The sequence below is a fragment of the Acinonyx jubatus genome, chromosome E2 (genome assembly GCF_027475565.1).
Source record: "Acinonyx jubatus isolate Ajub_Pintada_27869175 chromosome E2, VMU_Ajub_asm_v1.0, whole genome shotgun sequence".
Taxonomy (NCBI): domain Eukaryota; kingdom Metazoa; phylum Chordata; class Mammalia; order Carnivora; family Felidae; genus Acinonyx; species Acinonyx jubatus.
In genome coordinates this window covers 38637488-38655824 of record NC_069396.1, presented here as the reverse complement: position 1 = coordinate 38655824, position 18337 = coordinate 38637488, and the positions used below count along the sequence as shown (strand labels likewise).

At 42.2% G+C, this 18337-nt stretch overlaps 1 protein-coding gene across 2 annotated transcripts in view; it reads right to left on the bottom strand.

Annotated features, from left to right (window-relative positions):
- URI1 (URI1 prefoldin like chaperone) overlaps positions 1-13951 on the bottom strand; it is a 99620-nt gene extending 85669 nt beyond the window's left edge. The window contains exon 1 of one of the 2 annotated variants that reach the window (XM_027044939.2): positions 13824-13951. Coding sequence is in view for 1 of the 2 variants with exons in the window: in XM_053210894.1 (XP_053066869.1) it covers positions 13824-13886 (63 nt within the window). In the remaining variant the exon portion in view is untranslated. The remainder of the gene's footprint in view (positions 1-13823) is intronic. The other variant, XM_053210894.1, reaches the window with a different exon arrangement.
- Positions 13952-18337: the final 4386 nt, after the last annotated feature.

The following is an 18337-nucleotide window of genomic DNA, read 5'->3' as shown; positions in this document are numbered from 1 at the left end:
CAGCCACCATTCCTGGAGTGGTTGGCTGATGCCAGTGTGAGCAGTAAGGTCCTTGTCCTCCAGAACATTTCGGTCAGTCTACCAGCTCCCTGAGAGACAGGTGGAGACTGGCCTTCTAGAACTGCAGCAATTTCCCCTGACAGCATCTATTGGAAGATTTAAAGGGACAGGCTTTTTTTTTTTTTTTTAAGAAAATCTTCAAGTCACTGGCTGGCTGTAGAGGTAACAGAATAAAAACTTCAATGACCACACGTTCCAAGGAATACACTTTGAAAAATAGTTTGGAAAAATCACTAAAGGGATGACAGCAAACTTCAACAAGCAAAAATCAGCAATCCCTGAGGAGCAGGAAAATCGGATTTCCAGAGTTCACATACTAATACTCAAAATGTCCAGTCCTCAACAAACAATACAAAACATACCAAAAAACAAGTATGTAAAGCCAATTCACAGAAAAATAATAATAATAATTAGAAACCATCCCTAAGGAAGCCCAGACATTGGAAATATTAGTCAAACATATTAAATCAACTATCTTAAATATGCTTAATAAGCTGAAGGAAATCATAGACAAAGAACTAAAGGAAACCACACAAAAAAATTTATGAACAAATAGGGAATGGCAAAAAGAGATCAAAATTATGAAAAGGAACAAAATAGAAACCCTAGAGCTGAAAAATACAATAAATAAAAAATAAAATAATAAATTCACTACAGGAGCCAAAAGGATTTGAGCTGGCAGAAGAAATATCAAAAAACTTTGAATATAAGGCACTCAAAATTATTCAGTCAGGTAAAGAAAGAAAAAAAAAAGCAGATATGAACCGAGCCTACGAGCCTGGTGGACACCACTGAGCATACCAACAGTATGCACAAGAGGAGTTCCAGGAGGAGACAGAAACAGACAAAAAATTTTTGAAAAAATAATGGCTGAAAACTTCCTAAATTTGATGAAAGATTTGAATACACACATCCAAGGAACTTCAAGCAAGATAAACTCAAACAGATGTGTAGAACTGAGACACATTATAATCAAATTATCAAAACACACAAAAAAAGACAATCTTAGAAGCAACAAGTGACAAGTAACTTGTCACATACAAGGAATCCTCAACAAGATTAACAGCTGATTTCTAATCAGAAATCACGTAGGCCGTGGCACATGGGTGGCTCAGTTGGTTGGGATCAGGTCATGATCCCAGAGTCATGGGACTGAGCCCTGCATCAGGCTCTACACTGAGCATGGAGATTGCTTAAGATTGTCTCTCTCTCCCTCCGTCCCTCTCCCTGCTCATAGTCTCGCTCTTTACTAAAACAAAAAAATAAAAACAAAAAAAGCACCTCCTGTTTAAAAAAAGAAAAAAGAAATCATGGAGGCCAAAGGGCATATTCAGTTCCGAAAGGAAAAAACAACCTCTCAACAAAGAATTCTTTCTTAGATGAACTATCAAGAATGAAGGAGAAATTAAAACATTTCCAGATAAATAATAACTGAAGGGGTTCATTACTAGTAGACTTGCTTCACAAGAATTGCTAAAGTGAGTCTATTGGACGGAAATGAGAGAACACCAGACAAGAACTCAAAGTCATATGAGAAATAGAGAACACTGATAAAAGTAGTGACTAAGAAAAAAAAATTTTTTGATAAAAATAAAAAAAAGTAGTGACTACGCAGGTAAATATAAAAACCAGTATTAACGCAGGTTTGGTTTGTAATTCCTCTATTTTCAACTACAATTTAAAAGGCTAATGTATAAAACAGTAATTACAAATCTATGTTAAGGGGCACACGATGTATAGGAATGTGATCTGGGACAATAACAATATAAAGGGAGAAGGACAAAACTGTATAGGAGCACAGTGTTTGTATACTATTGAAACTAAATTGGTATTATTCAAACTAGGATGTTATAAGTTCAAAATGTTAATTATAGTTCACAAGGGAACTACTACTACAATAACTGAAATATATACATACAAGGAAAAAAGGGAATCAAAGCGATACACTATAAAATAATCTAATAAATAAAAAATGTAGGAATTGAACAAAAAAAGGTACACACACAAAAATGGCAGAACTAAGTCCTTCTTTACCAACAATTTCTTTAAATGTAAATGGATTAAACGGTCCAATTAAAACAAAGATTGGTAGAATGGATTTTTTAAATGATTGATCTATATGCTATTTACGAGAAATTCACTTTAGATTGAAAGACACAAAAGAATTGAAAGTAAAAGAATGGTGATACGGGCTGAACTGTCACCCCTTCAAATTCACACATAGAGGTCCTAACCCCTAGTACCTCAGAATGTGACTATGTCTGCAGACAGGGCTTTGAAAGGTGAATATGTTAAAATGAATACATTAAAAGGGCCATTCGAGTGGGCCCTAATCCAATCTGGCTGGTGTCCTTATAAGAAGGGGATATTTAGAAGAGAGCTTGGTGACTCAGTCGGTTAAGCATCTGACTTTAGCTCAAATCATGACCTTCTGGTTGGTGAGTTACAGACAGGTGTCAGCTCTGCGCTGACAGTGTGGAACCTGCTTCAGATTCTCTGTCTCTCTCTCTCTCTCTCTCTCTCTCTTTCTGCCCCTCCCCTCCCTCTCAAAACTAAACATTAAAAAAATAGCAGGGAATATGTAGAGACACGAGGGACACGTGCACACACAGGGATGACCATGTGAAGGGGCAGCAAGAGGGCAGCCGTTTGCTAGCCCAAGAGAGGGGCCTCAGTGTTAACCAACCTAGTCACACCTTGATCTTGGACTTATATCCTCCAGAACTATGAAAAAATAAATGTCTGCTGTTTAAGTCAGCAAGCCTATGGTATTTTGTTATGGTGGCCCTAGCAAACTAACATATCAATAACCTAACTGTATACCCCGAGGAACTAGAAAGAAAAGCAAGCAACCCAAAGCTAGCATAAGGAAGAAATAACAAAGATTACATGAGGGAGAAACAGAGAATAAAAAACAACAGAGGAAATTAATGAAACCAAAATTTATTCTCAGATAAATATCGATGAAATTGACAAACCTTTACTAGATTAAGAAAAAGAGAGACTCAAATTTTCAAAACCAGAAATTAAAATAGGATACTACTAGCTATTTTACAGAAATACTATGAACAATTATATGCAACAAATTGGATAAGTCTACATGAAATGGGAAAATTCCTAGAAAAATACAAACAAAACTAACTCAAGGAAAAATAGAAAATTATAAAAAGGCCATTAACAAGTAAGGAGAATGAATCATTAATCCTACCAACAAAGAAAAATACAGAACAAATGGTTTCAAAGGTGAATTCTACAAAACATTTAAAAAATAGTCATCAATTCTGCTTAAACTTTTCCAAAACATTGAAGAAGGAATGCATTCTATGAGGTCACTAAGACACTGGAAGAAAGAAAACTATAAGGGTGCCTGGGTGGTTCAGTGGGTTAAGTGTTCTACTCTTGTTTTCAGTTCAGGTCATGATCTGGGGATAGAGCCCCATCATCTGTGGGATAGAGCCCCATGTCAGGCTCTCTTAGGATTCTCTCTTTCCTCTCTCTCTGCACCCCCTAGTCACTCTCTCTCTCTCTTTCTCAAAATAAATAAATATTGGGGGGAAAAAGGAAAACAATAGGCTAAAGTCCTTATGAATATAAATGCAAAAATCTCAACAAAATATGAACACACAAGTTCAACAGCATATTATAAAGATTATACACCATGACTATGCAGAATTTATCCCAGGAATACAAAGTTGTTTCACCATATGAAAATCAACCAATGTAATATACCACATTAATAGAACAAAGGAAAACAAAACACATGATAATCCAAATTGATGCAGAAATAGCACTTGATAAAACCCAACACCTTTTCATGACTAAAAAAACCAATAAACTAGTAATAGAAAGGAACCTCAGCATTATAAAGGCCATATATGAAAAACGCATAGGTAACATACTCAAGGGTGAAAGACAAAGTTTTTCCTCTAAGATCAGGAACAAGAAAGAGATGTTTGCTTTTACCACTTCTATTTAACATAGTATTGGAAGTTCTAGCCAAAGCAATTAAGCAAGGTAAAGAAATAAAAAGAAGCCAAATTGGAAGAGAACAAAAAAATTATTTCTTTCAGTAGATGATATGATTTTATATATAGAAAACCATAAAGAATCTACACACAAAAAATAGCTTAGAGCAACAAACTCAACAAAGTCACTGGATACAAAATCAACACATGAACATCAGTTATATTTCTATACACTAGCAATGAACAATCTGAAAAGGAAATTTTTAAAAATCTCACTTGTACTAGCATAAAAAATATTTAGTAATGAATTAAACTAAGGAGGCATAAAAAATTGTGCACTAAAAACTACAAAACATTCTTGAAATAAATTAAAGAAAACACAAATAAATGGAAAGATATTTATGTTCATGGGTTGGAAGACTTATAATGCTAAGAGGAGAACTGTTATGGATGGAATGTTTCCCCAAAATTCATATGCTCTAACCTTCAATATACTATATTTGGAGATAGGTCCTTTGTGGAAGTAATTAAGGTTAAGTGACATAATAAAAATAAGGCCTGTGGGATGCCTGGGTGGCTCAGTTGGTTAAGCGCCTGACTTTGGCTCAGGTCATGATCTCATGGTTTGTGGGTTTGAGCCCCGTGTTGGGCTCTATGCTGACAGCTCAGAGCCCGAAGCCTGCTTCGAATTCTGTGTCTCCCTCTCTTCCCCTCCCCTGCTTGCACTCTGTCTCTCTCTCTCAAAAATAAATAAACATTAAAAAATTTTAAAAACAAAAATAATAAGGCCTGATCCAATAGGATCAGTGTCCTTATAAGAAGAGACACCAGAAAACTCATTCTCTCCACACACACACTAAGGAAAGGCCAAGTGAGGACACAGTGAAAAAGCTGTCATCTATAAGTTAGGAAAAAATCTTTTACCAGAAACTGAACTTGCTTGATCATTACCTTGATCATGGACTTCGAACCTCCCAAACTATGAGAAAATAAATTCCTATTGCTTAAACCACCCATTTTGTGGTATTTTGTGATAGCAGCCCAAGCAGATTAATAAACAGTGCTCCTAAAAGCAGTCTATAGATTTGAAGCAATCCCTATCGAATCCCAGTGTCGTATTTTGCAGAAGTACAAAAACCCATCCTAAAATTTATGTGGAATTACAAGGGACCCTCAATAGCCGAAACAATCTTGAGGAAGATCAAAGTTGGAAAAGTCTCACACTTCCTGATTTCAAAACTTACTTCAAATCTATGTTAATCAAAACACTGTTACTAGCGTAAGGATAAACACATTGACTAATGGAATTGAATGAATAGCCCCAAAATGAACCCTCCCATATATGGTGAATTGATTTTTGACAAGAGTTCCAAGATCATTCAATAGGTAAAGAACAGTCACATCAACAAATAGTACTAAGGACACTGGATATCCACATGCAAAGCGATGACATTGATCCCTTACCTTAAACCATATACAAAAATTAACTCGAAATGAATCAGACCTAAACAAAAGACCTAAAACTTTAAAACTCTTAGAAGAAGTCATAAAGGAAAATCTTCATGATTTTGGAATTGGCAATTTCTTAAATATGACACTAAAAGCACAGGCAGCAAAAGAAAAATATAAGTATATTTGACTTCATTAAAACTTAGTAAAAACTTTTATGCATCAAATGACACTTTCAAGAGAATGGAAATATAACACAAGGAAGAAATATTTACAAATCATGTATCTTATGAGGGTTTAATATGAAGAATATCTAACTCTATATTTATCTCTCTATTTCTATATTTATATATATTTATTATATATATTTATATTTATATATAGATACATAGAAAGATATAGTTATATCTCCTACAACTCGACCACAACAACAAAAAAGAAAACAATTCAAAAATGAGGAAACGACTTGAAAAGAAAAAAGGACTTCTCGAAAAAAGATGTACAAATGTCCAATAGACACGTGAAAAGTTGCTCAATGACCCTAACCATTAGGGAATGCAAGTCTAAACCACAATGAGATACTGCTTCATGGCCTCTAGGACGAATATGAAGAAGAAGGAGGACGAGGTGGATGAGGAGAGGGAGGGAGGGAAAGAAGAAAGAAAGGAAAGAAGAAATAACAAGTGTTGGCAAGTATGTAGAGAAATTGGAACACTCTTTCATTGCTGGTGGGAATGTAAAATGTTATAGCTGCCATGGGAAAGTTTGGCAATTTCTCAAAAAGTTAAACACAGATCGTATGAACAAATAGTTTCACTCCTCGACATATACCCCAAAGAACCGAAAACAAATACTCAAATACATCTGTGTTCGTAGCAGCATTACTCACAGCAGCCAAAAAGTGAAAAAAATCCAAGTTTCCCTCAACAGATAAGTGGATAAACAAAATGTGGTGTGTGTATATATTTTGTGCGTATACATATGCATGTGAACGTTACTCAGTCATCATAAAGAGGAATTAAGTTCTGATCCATGCTACAACATTGATGAGCCTTGAAAGCATAAAGTAATATAAAATTAATATGAAATTATGAAAACCCAAGTGAAATAAACCAGTTGCAAAGGTAAAAATATTGTATTATTCCACTTATATGAAATACCTAAAGCAGGTCGATTGATGGAGACATAAAGTAGATTAGAAGTCACCAGGGGCGCCTGGGTGGCGCAGTTGGTTAAGCGTCCGACTTCAGCCAGGTCACGATCTCGCGGTCCGTGAGTTCGAGCCTGGAGCCTGTTTCCAATTCTGTGTCCCCCCTCTCTCTGCCCCTCCCCCGTTCATGCTCTGTCTCTCTCTGTCCCAAAAATAAATAAACGTTGAAAAAAAAAATTAAAAAAAAAAAAAAAGAAGTCACCAAGACCTGGTTGGGGGATGGGAGATGGGGGCCATTGCCTAATGGTTACAGAATTTTTCTGTTGGGAGTAATAAAAGTTCTAGAACGAGTGGTGACACAACATTGGTTAAATGTTACACAACATTGCGAATGTACCCAATGCCACTGAATTGTATAAAGATGGCTAAAATAATATATTTTATGTTATATTTTCCCACTGAAAGAAAAAAAAACAACGGGCTTTGTTTCCTCATGTAACTGAAAAGTTCAGTTACAGAAAGTTAGTTTCAGATAAGGCTACACCCAGGAGCATCACGGATATGTCTTTCTCCTCTTCTTTGTGCTTTCTTCTGCGTCAGCTTTCTTCTGAAGTTTCCTTACACGTGGAGGCTCCCAACATTCCTAATCATCATTGTACTTATTGAGCAATCTCAGGGGGAAGAAGGTACCTCTTTCCTCCTAAATTGGCTGGCTTAATTGCCCACGCCTAGAGCCCAAGAGGAAGGAATGGACCAACTCCATTCTAAACATAACGAGTATGGGTAAGAGAAGGTGTCTCCCCAGAGAACATCTGAAAACATAGGAGAGGAAGCTATACAGGCAAAGCCTCAAATGCCCACTGCAAGCTGCAGCCCTTCAACAAGAGCTGCTGGCCCCCAGGAGCCTGGATATTCCTCACCTTTTCAAAATTTTTATTTTTTTTAACCTACTTTTTCCCTGATGTAGAAGTTAGCCGACCCTCAAGTGATAATACCGGAAGAAGAAAGATGAGAGTCCTAAATGACCCATTTAGTGGATGATCAAATGCCTATGTCAATTAGAATTTATTAAGCTGCAAATCTGTTGCAAACTGCCTTCATTTAAAAAACAATTTATTGGCTCTCAACTCTGAAAAGTTCAGGAGTGGTTCAGCTTTCAGCTGGGCTTGATTAAGAGTCCTAAACAACAACAACGGAGCTTGCTTCTCTTCTCAGGGCCCTGCCTTTTACTGCATCTACATTATTCTCAGGTGTCTGGGAGCTCCAGACTCCCAACTTCTAGGGTCAAGCGGGGACCTCTGCCTCCTCTGAGTAAGAAAGAGAAGCATCAGTCTCCCAGTTTTCCCAGCAAAAGCCTCAGGGCATCTCATTCTCTCTGAACTAGGTCACATGCCCTGTCCTGAACCAATCATGGGGCTGAAAAACAGCAAAAGCTGGACTGACGCCCAGCCCCACGTGCCCCCAAAACTCAGGCACCAGTACCAAAAGAGGAGGGAGGGATGCTGGGTGACCAAAAATCAAGCAAATGTCTGTGATGCCTTGTGTACTCACAGGAGTTTGGTAAAGATGGTTAGTTGGGTCATTTAGTTGGCAAATTGGGACTTTAGGCTTGATGGCTGTGCACCCCCCTTCCACTGCCCACCTCAGGCCCTGAGGTTTCTCTGAGCCTTTCTGACTCAGAACGGTATCAGCATGAGGGGAGAGAGAAGCCATGATGGGACTGGGGAGATTTGTGGTCCTATTAAATTCTATCATTTTACCAGCAAAGGACAGGTTGGGGTGAGCCTGTTGCTCAAGGTCTCTGCCTTAACCACAGCCAGAGCCCCTTCTCCAAGAATCTGCTTCTTTCATACCTGCTGAGTGACACCCACCCCTGTGTTAGACCTGTTTTTCTGAGAAGCAGATGCCCGAACAAGACCAACATGTACAAAATTTATAAGAGAAACACCTGTGAGGGAAAATGGGGAGGGGGGCCATAAGTTTTAAGAACTTTGGCCCATAGTGTAGGCCTTGAGGCCAAGTGAAGGAAGAAAGGAAATTTGGGGAGAAGCATCTAAGATTGCAATGCAGTTCTAAGGAAAGTACAACAAGGCTGGTTTGAGGAGCCTTCATGCTGAAGATGGCCATCAAAGGAGTCCTCTGCCTCCCAGGAACAGGCCTGACTTAGTATACCCACCATGCCCAGTGATTAGATGGGAAGCATGGCCTTTGCAGTGGCTTTCAAGCATATCAGCTGGGCCTTGGTCATTAAATTCCTCTGGTCAAAGACCTGGCTGCCACACTCCACTGCCCAGTTTCTGTGGGGTAGATGTCTCAACTGACTGTACTGCTTGGCTTTCTCTGCCAGACTGGAACCCTGAAGCCTGAGACCAGAGATTATACACTCAGAGATCTGCAGGGGACAGACCCTCTTACATAATTGAGCAAAGGGGGCTGGAGGGGCTGGCAGACTAGAGATCCAGTTCACCCAAGGGACCTACTGCTACTTAGCTCCAGCCAACTCATGGGATTCAGGCCCAGCATGATCCCATTCTCCAGGAGAAGCCAGATTTCCGGACTTCTTTGTGAAATCACCCAATGTGAAAATATCAGCAACTAACTCAACTTTAAGAAATAAAACAAAACTGTGTGCTAGCCAAAAACACAGCTCTCAGTTGTTTGTGAGAGGCCCATGTTGAGGGTAAGCTAGAGTGCTGGGGCCAGAGGTGCTGAGACAGGCCTGCAGAGAGTGGAGAGTGATACAAAGGCACAGAAGGCTGTGGGGATGCTGGGCCATGAGGCTGAAAGCAGGTCCCCCAAGAGGATCAGCTGCTCTTGACTCAGCCCAGTACCACTCTGGGGACAGCAGGTGACCTGCTGGCCTGCAGCAATCTCAGAAGACCCTGGTTCCTTTCAACCTTCTTACGTGCATTTAAGTAGGTCTCTCATAGCGAAAAACACTCACATACCTGAATTCAAAGCTATGCTATTATATATTGTGCTGTATATTGTGTATGGTAGTATATTGTGCTGTAAAGCTACAGGAATCCCAGCAATGTGATAATAGCAAAGAGATAGACACACATCAATGGGGCAAATAGAGAGCCCGGAAATAGTCAAGTACAAATATAAGCAACTGAGTTTTTACAAAGGTGCAAAGGCAGTTCAATGGAGAAAGAATAGTTTCTCTAATAAATGATGCTAGAACAATTAGATGTTTATTTGCAAAAAAAAAAAAAAAAGCTCTATTCATACCTCATATTTTGCACAAAATTAACTCATAATAGATCACAGACTTAAATGCAAAATACAAACCTATAAAACTTCTAGAAGGAAACATAAGAAAAAAAATCCATGTGACCTTGATTTTGGCAATGAAAAAATTGATGGATTGTACTTTATCAAAGTTACAAACATTTGCAAAATATACTGTTAAGAGGTTGAGAAAAAAACAAGCTACAGACTGGGAGAAAATATTTGCAAACAATATGTCTGAAAAAGGACTTGTATCTAGAGTATATAAAGAATTCTTAAAACTCGACAATAAGAAAACAGCCCAATTTAAAAATGGGCAAAAGATCTGGACATTTCACCAAAGATATACAGATGGCAAATAAGCATATAAAAAGATGCTCAACATAATTTGTCATTGGGGAAATGCAAATTAAAATAACGAGACACTACTACATACCTGTTAGAATGGCTACCATCCAAACAAGAGACAACACCAACTGCTGGCTAAGCTATGGAGCAAAGGAACTCTCTCTTATTGCTGGTGAGAATGTAAAATGGTGCAGCCCCTCTGGAAGACAGTTTGGTACTTTTGCACAAAATTAAGCATAGACTTACCATACAACCCAGCAATCATACTCCCAGACATCCCCCAGCGGATCTAAAAATCTACGTTGACATAAAAACCTGCATGCAAATGTTGATACATTTGCCAATATGCGTGGGTTTGGTTAGACAATATCATGCAAATCAAGGACAGCCTGTTTTGGGTTTATTACTTCCTGTTTTGAGGCCTCACTTTCCTCTAACAAGGGAAGTGACCTGAGGATTCCTGAGGTGTATCCTACCCTGCTGTTGAGGGACTCAGGAATCTACAGATGTCCCCAGGTGAAGCCCAAATATCACCTTGACCCGGCTTCATGCTTCCGGTTGCCAGATTTCACAAATAAAAGTATAGAATGCTCAGTAAAATTTGAATTTCAGATAACAATACATAATTTTCTACTGTGGCCATGTACCATTTGGAACATACGTGTACTAAAAACAAATTCACTGTTTACCTGAAATTCAACTCTAACTGGGCCTCCTGTACTTTATCTGGCAATCCTATTAACACACCCAGCCTTGGGAGCCTCCCTGCTGCATAAGAGAATTCACTTTCATGTGCCCAAAGAGGGAAATGGGAGTGGGGGGGGGCTGTGGGGGGGACAAGAACCAAAAGGACAAAAGGAAGCTGGGCGAGGGGGAGGGGGTGAAATGGGAAGCCATCTCCTGAAGCTAACCTTTGCTCAAGCCTTAGGTTTGGTCTACAGTAATGGTTCTCAACCTTGGCTGAAATCTGGGAGCCCCAAAGAATATTAATGCTTGGATCTGGCCTGGGCGTTGGGAATTTTTTAAGCTCCCCTGCTGATTCTGCCCGACAATCAAGGGAGTCGTTTTCTTGCTGCCAACAAACCATCCAAACGTAGTGGCATAAGGCACAGTTCTGGAGGGAGGCAGGGTCAGCTGGGCAGCTCTCAGGACCTCAGCGGAGTGGCCAGCTGGAATACCTGCCTGGGGCCCCGGCTTCCTTACAGCATGGTGGCCAGCTTCCGAAGGGGAGCCAGGTGGGAGTTTTACTGCCTTATCTCGTCCGGGTCCAGAAGTCACTGAGCATCACTTCAGCCTCATCCGGTTCATCACTAACAAGTCGCTGAGGCCAGCGCACACGCTAGAGATGGGCAATTAGACTCCATCTCTTGATGGGACAAATGTCAAAGAACTTGTGGTCGCTTGTTATATCCCCCAAACGTACCATTTGAAAAAGCGGTCTCTGGGATTCATTCCCTATTCTACACTCTCCCAGGCCCAGCTGCCATCACTGCTCACTTAGCAAAGTCTGGTGGCCTTTTCAGGGTCATCTCCCTGCCTCCCATTTCCCACCCCATCTACCCCACCCCCTGCAACTGGAGTCTCAAGCTCACAACCCTCACAACCGTTCATGGCAACCCATACTCGGCAGGCCTGGGAGGCCCCACACAGGCCGGCCTTTGTCTCTCTTGTCCTCCCCACCTCCTCAAGCTCCAAGGCAGAGCCAGTCCTACCCACCAGCCCATGCTCTCCCCAGCCATGCATTGCTCACCTCCCAAATCACAGGCATGCATCCCCTTTGCCAGGAACAGCCCCACCCTCACCGTTTGCTCCCTCCCTCAGGACATTTTTCAGACCCTCTTCTGGGAAATCTTCTCTGAGCACCCAAGGGTGGGTTAAACACAGCATCCTAGATTTCCCTTAACTACATGCAGGTCCTTTCACAAATTTTCTCTTAACCTGATACTGAAGTGCAACGTTCATGAGGAAAAATGCATAAATCCTATGCATAGCTTGATGAATTTTCATGAAGTCAGCATACCTGCATAACCAGTTCCCATATCAAGAAAATAGAACATTTCTAGAACCACAGAGGGTGAATTTCCTGCATCCCACTTTGGGAACCGGAGGGCCCTACCCTCCCACCTCCATCCCTGGGACATCCAGGGATTGGCCCTTGACCAGCTCTGCTAAGCACACTCTGTCCTAGGCACTGAGATTGTGTGAGCCAGGCTGGGGCCCTGTCTTCAGAGTCACGGCCACATCTGCCTGCCCTTAGTCTCCTGTCCTCCCACAGACCTCCCCTTCCTCTTGCTTGGAGAGACAGAAAGCACCCATAGTTCTTGCAGCTATAAGCCCCCGTCCTCGAAGGAAGAAATGTTTTGGTTAATAATTTTTCATGTGTGTAAGTCCTGTCTTTGCTTTCCACTTGGATTGTAAATTCCTGTGGACAAGGAGGATTTCTTCCCTTTCTCATGAATCCAGCACTTGGCACATAGCAGGGACTCGAGCAAGGCTGGGCATGGTTTAATGGCAAGAGGGGGCTCTCTGGAACCGGAGGACCCTGGGGTAAGTCTCAGGCCCTGCACTCGCAGTGGGACTTGGGTGGTCCTGTGGCATCTTTAGTTTGAGCTCTGCATCTATGAAGTGGCCTGATGCTTACACTGATCACCAGCCCTGCAGTCCTTAAGGCCTCTGTGAGACTCGATGGGTTAAGGGTATAAAAGTCCTGAAGAAACACTGGCTTTCCCATGCTCCAATCACGGCAGCCACAACGTGGGAGCTTCTGCCCCCAAAGACCCACAAGCAGACAGGTGACTGAAGTCAGGGCCAGCTTCATGGAGCGTGTGGTGGTCCCACAGGCACTCCGAAAGGCCCTCGACCGGACTTATGCTCTGTTGTCACCATCTTCAAATTCTTAATTTTTGAACAAGGGGTCCTGCATTTTCATTTTGCACTGAGTCCCACAAGTTATATAGGCAGCTCTGATGAAAATACCGTATGAACTGACATGACACTGGATGGGAGAAGGGAGACCCAGGGGCACATACTGGGTAAGTCCGTTTGGATGAAGTTTAAACATAGGTAACACTCATCTAAAGGGTTAGCAGGGCTGAGTGGGGAGGGAGCGGGATGGGGGACAGTGAACAGAAGGAATGCCACTCCAGCGTGGCTCACACAGGCACAAGCCTGGCCAGCAGCCACTGCTGCCTCTGCCCGAGAGAGCAAGCATGGGAGCATCCGGCCGCCCCATCAGTGCCTGCGTCACTAACTCACTGTTCCAGGACAAAGTCCGGTTGTCCCAGGACTGGGAGAGGGAGGCCTTGGCCCCTCTGGTTCCCACAGTGAGAGGGAGGATATTCGCCAGGAGGAAATCAATGTCATTGGGACCAGGGAGTGGACGGTTGGTGGCTATAATATGGCAAAAATGTGCTACAACACACATATTTCTTTACAGAGCCGGTACGTAGAACAATAGCGAGGAGCTCCCAACCTGGCAAGTGACTTTGCCTCTGCTTGTGGAGAAACGAGCAGAGTCATGACAACACCCCAATGGCTGCACAAGCGTGGCCAAAATAAAGCGCTCACATGGAACCCCAGCAGAGGAGAAGCCATAACACAAGTCAGCTTCAACTCACCCAATGCACAGGCTGAACCCCCTCAGGGGCGTGACGTCCTGGGCAGAAAGACCATGTTAACATCAGGAGGGTGATTTTCAAGGAGCCCGGCAGAGAGCTGGTGGGTCGCCCAGAAAGAATACCCACCTGTGACACAGAGAAGGCTCTAGAATTTGGCAGACGTGAGGATTCTGGTTCTGTGTCCCGGCCAGGGACATGTCACCAGGCCTCCCCCAGCATCCCCAGGACACAACACATCCCTAGACTCTCGTCTTGCCTCAGCTCCAGTCCCCGCTGACATGACTGTCTGCTGAGAAGTGCGTGGCGAGGGACCACGGTGTTTGTGGAGCAGAGCTAGCCGCCTCTGTTCCTTGGGCTGAGCAAAAAGGACTCCATTTGCCCTCACTGCCCCCTCTTCCCACTGTTAGGCAGGGTTATACTGGCCCAGCTATGGGGCATGTTTGTGAAGATGTGGAAATGCTTGATTCCCTCATGGAAGAGTTTCCTGCTCTGGGTGGAGCACAGCCACTGAACAGAGTGGGAGCTAGGTGCTCCCACATATGCAGTTAGCCCTGCAAAGTTACTTGGCAGAGGACGTGGCTATAGAGAATGGTAAAGGATGGAGCCATGAATGCAGTCTCCCACCTGAGGGTGAGTGGACCCCGAGAGCAGAGACCAGGAAGAAAGTTTGATCTAAGGTGGGTTGCACGGGCTGGCCCCGGGGCCATGCACTGAGGAGCTGGGAGAGGGCCATTCTTTGGGGGCAGTGCCAGCAGGGAACAGAGACCAGGGAGGCAAGAAGCCACCCAGCTGGCTGGCTGAAAGTGGCCCGAAGCTAGAAAGGAGTAAGCATAGACCCAAACGCCTTCTCCTCGTGCCCAGTTAGGGCTTGTGACAGGGAGCCTAGGCTTATAAAGGACAACAGAGCAATTTTTCCAAAACTCCAGAGCAATTTTAGATGTATCTGTCTTTACTTAAAACCATGTTTCCTGAATTTAATTCACATTCCAATGTCATCATTTTTTCTGCCATATCCATTTGCCACCTGTACTAATATTTACTTGATATTTTTATCTAACTCAGCTCATATTTTTTAATGTAAAGATTTAATTTAGCAATAATATCCATGAAATCATGAGCTTATGCGCTGGTTATGTATGTTTTTACCCAATCCCACAGTAAAAGCATATAACCTCTCAGATAAAAAATGTATTAAATTGTTCAAGAAAGAAAATTCATATAGAATATATAGAGTAGAAATCCATTTATAGAAATCAGGAACAGCCCAAACTGAAGTAGATCCCCATCTGCCTGAGGTAATGTTCAGGAGCCATCCCCAAGAGACACAAGATTCAGGAGAGCGTTCACCAAGATGGGGATTGGAAGAGAGGTGAGCACAAGCCATTGCGTTCTCTCTCAAGCACGATGGTGGCTACACAGTTCTTCATACCCTTCATATCTATTAGAAGTGACGGTTTCATGGGGTGCTTGGGTGGCTCAGTCGGTTAAACATCCGACTTCGGCTCAGGTCATGATCTCACGGCTCGTGGGTTCAAGCCCCGCGTCGGGCTCTGTGCTGACAGCTCGGAGCCTGAAGCCTGCTTCCGATTCTGTGTCTCCCTCTCTCTCTGCCCCTCCCCTGTTCGTGCTGTCTCTCTCTCTCTCTCTCTCTCTCTCTCTCTTAGAAATGAATAAACATTAAAAAAAAAATTAAAAAAAAGAAGTGGCGACTTTAGATATTCAGTATTTAGGAAGAAGGAGCAAAAAGAAACATTACTGCTGCAATGGTAGTCGTTAAGCAAAAGGCGAAACAAAATGACAAAAACTGTCTTCCTGTGGAGCACATAAAATCATCTCTTTTTCACTGCGCGTGGAAAGGCCTGGTCTGAAGGGTAAGACCCACCTGTACGACACTCATCCACCTGCAAAGTGTCTCTTGGGACACCGCTGAGTTTTCTGCACTGAGGCTTCCCGTGCTGGGCAGGGTGAACAGCAGGGACGAGGTACATGCCCCGAGGCAGCAGGGAACCCACACAGCATCAAGGTACTGGGGGAAAAGCTGTGAGCAGCCCTGGGAACCACAGGGGTTTCTAGAGGAGGCCGGTTGTTTCCCAGCTCTGTTCTCTCTAGAGGGAGCTGAGGTCCCGGGCCTCAAGCAAGTGCTGCAATTCCACGTGAACACGCCTGTGGTCGCTAGCGCCCTGATTCCTAGGGTGGGGCGTATTTCTTTGCAGGGTCTTGCCCCGCCCCCCTCCCCTCCCCGCTTGGGCCTCTCCTGGGCAGCACGGCACTTAATAGAGCTTAATAGAGCTGCCGTAGGGGGCTTGTCGTGAGAACCGCAGGCCTTTTATTGGTGGGGCTACGACATCTCCGGCCAGGTCTTTTTAGCCCCCTTAGAAACCCATTCCTCAGCAAACGGTGAGTCCAAGAACGAATCAGGACCACAGATGTTAGTGTTTTGATGGCCTTTAGTTCTGATGGGGCCCAGACATCACAATGGGGGCCCTTGTAACTGCCAGGGTTGCGGAGAAGGGAGCTCGCCCCAAAGGGTCCTTTCTTTTCCAGAGAAATGAGGCTATCCATGTATGCCAGGGTTTGGTATGTGTATGTGTGTGCTTGTGTATATGTTTCATCTGAACTGTTTTATCCAAAGCAGGTTAGGCTCTTTTAAGGCACAGAAGGCATACATTGATGTTGATATTTACCAAAGAATAAATGAATGAGTGGGAAGCATGTATTACCTTTAACTCCACAGGTGCCCATCTCCTACTCTAAGACCAGAGCGTTAGTGATACCCTGGAATCAGACAGACCTGGGATCTACCCCCTCGGTAGCTGTGGGACCTTGCGGAAGTTACTAAACCTTTCTGAGCCTCACTTTCCTGATATGGAAAATGGGGTGATAGCAATTACACCCATCTCAGGGAGTGGATGTGAGGATTAAATGAGGTGATGCATGTAAAGAGCTTAAGATATGACCTGGCACAGCAGAATCATTTGATTATTCAGTAGATGATGATGCTGAAGAAGATGTTGACAATAGTGTAAGTTGTTCCTGGTCCTTTGTCTCATCCATCTCTGTTTTTCCATGGAGCAGCATTCTCAAATATATTGGTCTGAGACACTTCACATGCTTAAAAATACCGAGGATACCAAAGACCTTTTGTTTTTGTTGATTTATTTTGGTTGGTTGGTTGTATTATATTGGTTGGTTGATATTTACTATAAATTGAAACAGAGAATTTATATAAGCTTATTAATTCACTTAAAAGTAACAATTATAAGCTCATATTACGTTAGCATAAATAAAATATTCTTATTAAAAAGTAGCTTTTTAAATTTACGGTTTTCCAGCTTTGCGAGTCTCTGTCATGTCTGGCTTAAAAGCAGACGATTGGATTCTCAGATCTATTTCTGCCTTCAATCTTCTTCCATCTGCTGTTTCTGTTGAAGAATATGAAGAAAATCTAGACTCACAAGGATATGTAATTGCAAAAGGGAGACGTATTTTAATAGCTTTTTCAGATAATTGTGGATAATCTTTGATAATATACCAAAACTCAGTAAGTGGTAATTTCTTTTTTTTTTTTTAATGTTTATTTATTTTGAGAGAGACAGAGAGAGCACGAGCAGGGGAGGGGCAGAGAGAGAGAGGGAAAACATCCCAAGTAGGCTCCACACTACCAGCTCAGAACCCGGTGTGGGACTCATGAACCATGACATCATGACCTAAGCTGCAATCAAGAGTTGGACACTTGGGGCACCTGGGTGGCTCAGGCGGTTAAGTGTCTGACTTTGGCTCAGGTGATGATCTCACAGTCTGTGAGTCCGAGCCCCACGTTGGACTCTGCCAACAGCTCAGAGCTTGGAGCCTGCTTCGGATTCTGTGTCTCCCTCTCTATCTGCCTCTCCCCAGCTTGTGCTTTCTCTCCCTCTCTCTCTCTCTCTCTCTCTCTCTCAATAATAAATAAATAAACTTAAAAAAAAAGTTTTTAAAAATTATTTAAAAAAATAAAAGAGTCGGACGCTTAACTGACTAAGCCACCCATGTGCCCCAGTGATAATTTCTTAAAGGAAACTTACAATGTGGAATCTGGAAACATACTGGTATACTTTTTACACTCTTTTTCATTAAACTTCTTTAGTTTACCTTGTGCTGTGCATTTAAAATGGATTTATTTGCAGACAGCATATGGTTAGGTCTTGCTTTTTTATCCAATCTGACAATCTCTATCTTTTAGTAAACATATTTAGATCATTTGTATCTAATGTAATTATTTATATAATTGGGTTTAAATCCACCATCCACTTATTTTCTATTTATTTCGTTTGGTCTTTGTTCTTCTTTTTTCTCCTCTCTCTTTTTTTTTTTTTCTGCCAACTCTTGGCTTGAGTATTTTCTATTATACCTTTCTTTATTACTGATCATTTATGCTTCTTTTTAAAATTTCATTTAATGATTTCCCTAATGCTTACATATCCATCTTCAAGTAATAACAGTCCTCTCCTCAAATATATATGCTATATTCCTTTTGC